At 35.4% G+C, this 8,818-nt stretch overlaps 1 protein-coding gene across 1 annotated transcript; it reads right to left on the bottom strand.

The window, feature by feature from the left end:
- Positions 1–3,042: 3,042 nt before the first annotated feature.
- On the bottom strand, positions 3,043–7,784 carry LOC138318050 (uncharacterized). The gene is made up of 2 exons (XM_069260100.1): positions 7,460–7,784; positions 3,043–4,382 (listed from the first exon to the last, which is right to left on the bottom strand). Exon 2 carries the CDS (start codon positions 4,358–4,360, stop codon positions 3,122–3,124), a length of 1,239 nt encoding a protein of 412 aa, XP_069116201.1. The 5' UTR covers positions 4,361–4,382; positions 7,460–7,784; the 3' UTR covers positions 3,043–3,121.
- Between the last annotated feature and the right edge of the window lie 1,034 nt (positions 7,785–8,818).

Here is an 8,818-nt window from a genome sequence, read left to right as displayed (position 1 = left end):
GTTAGATCTTGTGTCAGAATCAAAGACAGAGTTGTGAATGGATGTTACTTGGGTTTAAGGAATTCATGATATGATACGAGACCAAAACATACTAATGATTGATTCAAATAATATCAGCTTGGTCATTTCTATATAACCTTTCTGTTCTTATTCTAATAAGAAAATATTAAGCACACAACATGTAAACATATTTCTGATTGGCCATTTGTGCGACATTGCACACCGATGATACCAAACTTATCCAATGTTGTCATGACAAAACCTATTTAATATATTGTGGAAACATATTAAGTAACCAATGTTTATGTTTAAAGTTATATATTGACGCTTCTACGTAGTTTCGGCTGTGTGCTCTCCTGGTCAATATCCTATCTATTCGAAATCATTTCCTTCCCCATATTACACCCTATGTGCCATGTTTGCTAACGTTTTAGCGACGTGTATGTTATTTTCGACGTAGTCGAATGGAACAAATTATTTACACATTGAAGTAAAACAGTCCCAATTTTCACTGGTGCCATTCTGTCGGCAAGGACTGTATGAAGAAATTCTTCAAACGTTATTGATATGTTCTTGCATTTGCAGTGTGTGGGTAGGTCTGCACTAAAGAAGCGGGCAATGCAAAAATAAACTTTATATTTAAGTGTAAATGGTAGTAACTGAACAACTTCGCTGTTGGTAAATGAAGTATTTCATCATTTCTACACGAAATGGCAGTAAATGAAATATTTCATTATTTCCAAAGTAAATGCTAGTAAGTGAAATACTTCATTGTTTCATCATTTCAAAAGTAAATGGTTGTAAAGAAAATATTTCATAATTTCCAAAGAACATGGCAGTAAATATTTTTAAAAAGCTCGCCTGGCCCGAAGACGAGCTTATGTCATGGCGCGGCGTCCGTCGTCCGTCCGTCAACATTTTCTTTAAATTGCTATTAGTCATAGAATTCTACATAGGTTTTAACACAATTTAGCCAAAAACATCCTCGGGTAAAGGGGAATAGAGTTTATAAATTTTGGTTCTGACTTCCCGGGGGTAGGAGGGGTGAGGCCCAGTAGGGAAAATAGGGGTAAATTCTTTAAATCGCTACTAGTCCTAGAGTTCTGCGTGGGTAACCAAGTTCTTTGTCATTCCCCCCTAAAAATAAAATGGTCAAAGTTAAATTCTAAGTAATATTTTCATTACATTTACAAAGTAAAACTATGAAGTACAAATGAAATTACTTTCCAATTTAAGATTTGTGATTTAATTAGGTATGTACAGAATGTATAATTTGACAGGACGCGTGAGCTTGATACCTGTCCGTATCTAGGTATGGCGGTAATGTCTGGGATCAATACACACGTCTGTTTACTCTCCAGATCCGCCGGGGTGTCCAGAAGGCTTTTAAACGTCTCTAATGTAACCATTGCTTGGGATAGGATTCCGCCTGGCGAACGTTTATAATGTGTCGCGCTGCCTTTTTGTATCTGTAAAAGTGTTATGTAACTCACAAATCAATATTTGAATGCGTATGTCTTTCTTTAATCCGACCAGATCGGATAATCGTTGTAACCATACAGAAAAACATGCCAAAACATTTCAGTGAGGGTGTAGATTGACATAAGGTAAAAGTAACATTAAACCGAATTTCATAATAGGTACTAAAGAACAATAGTTTTACCAATCCATATCAAAAAAGCTATTTCGACTTTTCAAAGGGTAATTAATCGCAACTGGAGTATACCTCGTGTGCTTCAAATTTGAAAACGGTGTTGTTGTTTTTACTTTCCATTGACTACCATGATCCGGAATTCGGTCAAGGGAAACTTGAACAATAGTTTACGAATACAACCCTTTAAATTGGGCCAATGAAACTAGTTAACTTCTTATAAAGTCCCCCTAACGCTAACGTATTAAATCTATCTGCAGTTCTTAAGTCTTCTTTGGGATTTATATATTATGATTGATTTTATTAGGATTCCTGTTTTCACAATATTGGTGAGGCATGCTATCTGTATTATACATATCATGATTTATCAGGATTCCTGTGTCCACTCGGCTGGTGAGGCATGTTATGTTTATATTGTATGAATTACTAGCACCTACATGTATCTATTTACACCCACACTGGGATTATGCTTATGAGTGACAGGGAGATCTATTGTAATCTCTTTATCCCCTGATCTTTACGGTAGGTGTCCTGATAACGTCCCACACTGGACTAGTGGACACGACCATTGGATCACCTCTGATATGGCATTACTTAAATGAAACAATAGTGCAGTGTCCATGTTGGTTTGTAAGACCAACAGATATAGTGACTATCGATAGGAAAACAAAATCGGGTGGCTGATCCAGAGAGTATTTGCGGGTATCAGGAAATCCCTCCAGATATTTTTCCTATAAATCTCGTATTTGTACTATTTTCTTCAATTTTTACAACCAAGGATATCCTAGAAGGAAACTAGAAGCACCCAAGATATGCTTCTGTATCTGCCAATGAATCGTAAACCGGACTCAAAATCTATCAAAATTAGTGAAATATAAGTAACTAGACCCAGCTGTTAAGGAAGACGAAGCGTTATCTTCTTCACCGACAACATCCGCATTACAAAATCTAGGTTAAGATCCTATGTATGCTGTAGGATCTTTGTGTAATGATAATTACATAATATTACATATATTCCAACCTTGCACAATACAAACATGTTCGTGGTTTGTGCCGGCAACCAAAACAATTGACTTCGATCTATTATTATCTGCCTGTTACAATATGTAATTGATTGATGTTTCAGGTGTTGGTGTTATATCTGTTAACACATGTTTTTATAGATGCTTTCTTTCTAGATATTTGGATTAAATACCATTTCTAGTACACCACAAGGAATGATAAGGTGATTTAAACAATTTCAAATTACCATACGCCACGAACTATGACACGGAATTTTTAAAAACAAGAATACATTGTTGATATACAGAAGTAGTGATGGTCTATAAGAATAAAAAGAGTGAGCAGAAACTTGTTCTCTTATTCCTTTTCTATGAAAAAATGCAAACTGATAAAGTGCCATTTTTTAATGCATTTACATATGTTTTGACAATCTCGTATTCTGATTTTTCAACAAATTAAACATTTTTATTACCCGTCATATTTCCAGTCGGCAAGTGTTTGTATATGATTTCGAAGACGCTTACTTTTCTTTAGTATTGCATTTGTTTGTTTGCGCCTACGTGATATATCTGCTTTGATGCTTTTCAGTTCTTGTCGCGTTACCTGAACCGGCCGGCGCCTGGTCTTACTTTCTGTACCAAAAGGCGCCGAATTTGGGCGGAGCAACGACCGGAAATGACTACCATACGTCTGGATAAATTTCTTTGTCTTTAAGGTCGCGTCCGTTTCCGGTTCTTGCGTACGACTCGGTGGCTCAAGAACCGGAGAAGGAGGCTCTTGATGAAAGGTTTCATCACTATGAGGCATGCTTTCACTCGTCAGAAAAGGATCTGACATGTCCTCTAAATTCCATCTTTTAATTAGCTTTGTGACGCGTTTGTTCCAGTATGTTGTCATCTCGTTCTCATCACACTTTCGGCGGAAGTCATCCGCCGTACGCGGACGACGTATCTTGCCATTTTGCAAACCCTTGTCACTTTTACTGACTTCCTGAGTAGAGGTTAGTCTGGATGATGGCCGGAATGTAGAACCGTCCGTCAAAAGTCTGCTATCTCGTTCCTGAGGCCGAATTAGTGAGGCATTATTTGGGCTATTATTTTGTGTTGTTACTGGATTTTTAGGGATGATTACATGAAGATCCGAGGTCCTTTGTGTATGAGAATTAGACTTTAATTCGGTCGAGTTCACATTTGCAGTCAGTTGTTGTTGAACAGTCGGTCTTGGTGTACTTGTTATTGGAGTGTTTCTTTTTTCGTGAGACATTTGGGTTTCTATCATTGGTTCATTGTCAATTTCTATCATGGATATCACAGAAGCACTCTGTTTGCCTAGACTGGCACTCGCAGTAGAAGGCCTGTTATTGTCCACCTGGACCCGCGGTGTACTCGCCCCGTGACCTGCCGTCATTGGCCGTACTTTCTGTAGAGGACGGCGCGTCTTTGGCTGTGGAGGCTTAGCTGAGTATCTGCCTGTGGATCTATCATACTTGATTTCTCCCCTGTCTATTTTTTCTTGCTCGTACTTTTCCGCTTCCATTAACAGACCGTAGGCGGAAACCACACATTGTTCCTCTGTACCCTGGATCTTCCGCTGAGTGGCCCGATGTTCGTGAGCCAGGTGTGAACACTGGTTTTCATAGCGCTTCTGCAGTAGAGCATTCTTGCCGAATGCGATCGGCTGGGCAGATACTAATTTCACCAGAGACATCGTTGGACGAACAGCTTACGGTCTGAAAAAGAACAAATATATTTAGAAATTATGTAAACGTATGTACATATATTTATAAGGCGACCATGACTAATATTTAGTTACATTTAAATACGAGATAATGACAATAGGTACAAACAAAATCAGTCGAAAAGAAAAGCAAACTCATTAAAATGACTTAGACAATAGACCCAGTAACTGCTATAGCCTCTCTGTATAAACACTCAATCTTGGATGGTATAAACAAAGTTTTAGTGGTCAGAAGATACCAAAACAAAAACAAACCTATATTTATGGATCTCTAGGAACACAGGAAGAAAACAACAATGACTTCTATGACCCACAGGATTATAGTAATACACTAAAATATACCCTGGGCATACAATAACAAAATGAGCTTACATACATACAGTCTGACTACCTACTTATATATTAGTAGACTAATCCAAGTAGTTTATAATTGGGACCAATGTGGAGCTGATCCGATCATTAATGGTCATTTCTGATGTATACATACAGTATATATGGTATCCTTTGGTCTGCATAAACACAATACGCTTTGTGGCTGCTATATAAACCTTGATATGTACCTCCAATTTCACGTGAACGTGAATTGAATGGCGAAATGTTGATGATAATATCACTGATGCACTTCAAAACATAATCCTAAGTGCAAGCGTCCGGAATGACTCATTACTAATGAGTTGGTTTGAAATTGTTGCAAAGACTAAGTTACAATACCCCTTAACGTACTTTAACACTACACTGGTGGTTTGGAAAGTCGTACATCAGTATCATGCACATAGTGAAGCATCCTTCATCTGTCCAAAAACCTTCAAGTATAAAGCTTATTTCATGCACATCCTTACTGGTGAATGAACCGGTGAGCAGTGTAGGTATAATCACTGACCTAAGCTTAATAAATACCACGAATTACATTATATACAGTCTATCTAAGGATTACAATTATCTTCGAAAGTCGCTTTCAGATGTCAAAATTAAAATGATGTTGATAAGTCTGAAAGAGGCAGTGATTTAGGTAGCCAAACAGTTATACAAAGGTGTGTTATCACGGGACTGCCATTTGGTCGGCCATGTTTACCTAGACTCCAGTTTTACAACAGCCGGTACCCACTCTCATACCCCAATCATACAGGTCGCCTCTTGATTAATTTCACACCAGATACGCCATTCCAACGACAACTAAATAGTTTCAATTAGTCCTGACCAGAGCTTAGATAATTACATTTTATTTCACTTTCCCCCACAAAGGACACCTTAACCTCTGTTTGATTTCTATTTTCGTCTTTATGACTTCTTTATTCTGTGCGAAATTGCTGATTACAGATGACCAAAATCCTTGATGATTAGTTTATCCAAAAGGCGCGTACTCACGGATACGCCTACAACTCTAATAAAGGGACAAAGTGAACTCTGTACTACACCACAGTGTTAAATACTGTCAAAGTTCTTGGCGAAAAGGAAATTTCGTTCATTTTTTATTAAATATTTAGGTTTAATACGGCTAAAGGTTTAACATAAATGGTAATTGAAGGTTAACCCGAAGACCATGATTACAAGATCATCGAATAAACCAGCTTATTAGACTATTTGAAAGTGAATCCGAAAACTCTAACATGAAGTCGTCATTATTGTTCTGGAGAAGAAATAATTAAACCAAGATGTATTATATTCATCATCATGCTGATAAAATAATTATTTACCTTGTTAATTAGTAATAAGATTGACTTATCTGACAGTTAAACGTAATACGACATCAAATGAACCATTAGATAACTAATAAGCATAAGATATTTGATAAAATGACCTATTTTACTATTAATACCGGGTAGTATATTTCTGATTTAATGAAATTGAACATTGATTATTTATAGATTAAACCCATCATCCTTACGTCCACTAAATTATTCTTAAACTGAATATTACTGAATATTACTGACTATTACTGTAATTAATGTATTCTAGGTATAGATAAAATAATGTACCATTTAATGTAAATGATAACTAACAGAATACTAGTAAGATACTAAGATATATAGAATTATACTATTGTTACTAATAAGATTTATAGAATTATACTATTGTCGCTAGGAAGATACTAAGATTTATAGAAATATACTATTGTCACTAGTAATAAAATTATACTATTGTCACTAGTAATATACTAAGATTTATAGAATTATACTATTGTCGCTAGTAAAATACTAAGATTTATAGAATTATACTATTGTCACTAGTAAGATACTAAGATTTATAGAATTATACTATTGTCACTAGTAAGATACTAAGATTTATAGAATTATACTATTGTCACTAGTAAGATACTAAGATTTATAGAATTATACTATTGTCACTAGTAAGATACTAAGATTTATAGAATTATACTATTGTCACTAGTAAGATACTGAGATTTATAGAATTATACTATTGTCACTAGTAAGATACTAAGATTTATAGAATTATACTATTGTCACTAGTAAGATACTGAGATTTATAGAATTATCCTTTTTTCACTAGTAAGATACTGAGATTTATAGAATTATACTATTGTCACTAGTAAGATACTGATATTTATAGAATTATCCTATTGTCACTAGTAAGATGTTACGATTTATAGAATTATACTATTGCCACTATTACTGCATCGGATAACCACGAATATTTCTATTCAGGAAATTATATATATCAAAACTCTAAATCAAGAAAGAAAATTCACACGAATCACGTAGAAGTCGTTCATGTACACAGTATCCATAATAAATTTGATGATTCGACTTCATTTTATCTGTACTCTGCATATTCTCCGTGACTCATAGATAAGGTACTAATGTTAATCTATTCAAAAAACAAGTTTTACTACCTACAATTTTTTTCGTGGAATATAAGTTTGAATTGGTCGAAATCATTTCTAAACATTTCATCAAGTGCGCTCGCTCTCTGTCCTAAAAGAAATACCATAACGATTTATTCTATATCGATTATTTATTTCAAGGCAGATAAACGCTTTTAAATTTATCGATTGATTGATTTTAAAAATATCTCACCTTTCACCGAGAACAATTTTATATTAGTACTTACTTGTTTTTTGGTAAGTTTCTAAGGAAAACTTATTATCTTCAGGAAAAGTCTTTATGCTCCTCGTTGGTTCCAAAAACATATCGCTGGGGCCATTGTCTTTAGTTCTGGAATCAACTCGTGCTCATTGTCAACTGAAACATTTATTCGTCTGTCTGTGATAAGGTTTACCGACACCCAATCCGAAGATTCACCGCCCGGAAGGGCTGGGTAGAGTGTCTGTGTTACCGGGTTAGGTAGCCAGGGTCCGGGCCCGTAGGAGAACCCACTGATCGATGTAGAGACTAGGCGACTGTCAAAAACCTGTCACATTCACCAGTATGTTTATATACTTACTTACATATTCTCGTCACCCGGATTAACACACAAGCGTTTTATTTAAATCTCCCTTTTGTACCTGTTGGAAATGTGTACTATAAACACTTAGCTTTACTCTATATTTTACGCTGGGGTGTTTGGATTTAATTTTCGGATATTTAAGTTTATATGCATTGTACAGATATCATGCATAAAATTTTCTCATTACTCTTTATTTGTAAAATTTTAAAGGTCCAAGTTAATAGTTTCAAACGAGACATCTCAGTGGTATCGTGTATTTAATTGAATCTAATTAATTGTTTATTACTGCTATTGTGTCCAGATATAACCTATCACGCTTGTTCCTCTTACGGGACTAATCTGATTATCTCATGATCTTGAAAGGTAAAAAGAAAGACAAAGAAAAAAGTACTTTTATCATTATAGGTCGAATACTACCCAGGATACCATGATCAACACATACCCTTAATCTCCATTTGTTAGTACACAGGAGTACAACAGTGGTCAATACACAGGTACAGTGTGTCAATATACAGATACATTATACACAGATATATTGTCATCCTCGTTAGCCCAGTCGATATGTTATATACACTATTTATATATGTTAGTGTATATAGTAAATGGGTTACAGAGGATGATCAATTGCCAATATAAGGAAAACTATATCTCAATAAACAGGAAGGACTCTTAATACGTGCTACGTGCTCATAGTAACATTTTGTTAAATTCAGAACATTACGTACGACAAAATCAAGTACAAAAGGTATGCATTTCAAAATTTCATCATTAAAAATAAAAACAGATGGACAAAGCATTGTAAGTAGCGTAGCATCGAGAATGGTTTTCAACATCTTCACATGTCAAGGCAAGATAATCCATTCCACCCCTGAGTAGATCATCGACGTATGTCGGTGGTATCGCTTGGTAGCTAAGGCGAAGGTGGGGTTTCAAGAAAAAGCAAGCTGGAGTTATACAGCTATTCGTTAATTTACCCGTCAGACTTCAATGAAAACATTTTTAGCAAAATATGCTCAAAATGAC

This window comes from Argopecten irradians, chromosome 3 (genome assembly GCF_041381155.1).
Source record: "Argopecten irradians isolate NY chromosome 3, Ai_NY, whole genome shotgun sequence".
NCBI classification, from domain to species: domain Eukaryota; kingdom Metazoa; phylum Mollusca; class Bivalvia; order Pectinida; family Pectinidae; genus Argopecten; species Argopecten irradians.
This window is presented reverse-complemented; position numbering and strand designations above follow the sequence as displayed.

Coding starts and splice junctions, on each gene's coding strand:
- LOC138318050 (XM_069260100.1), bottom strand. CDS start 4,360: ATGTCTCTGGTGAAATTAGTATCTGCCCAGCCGATCGCATTCGGCAAG.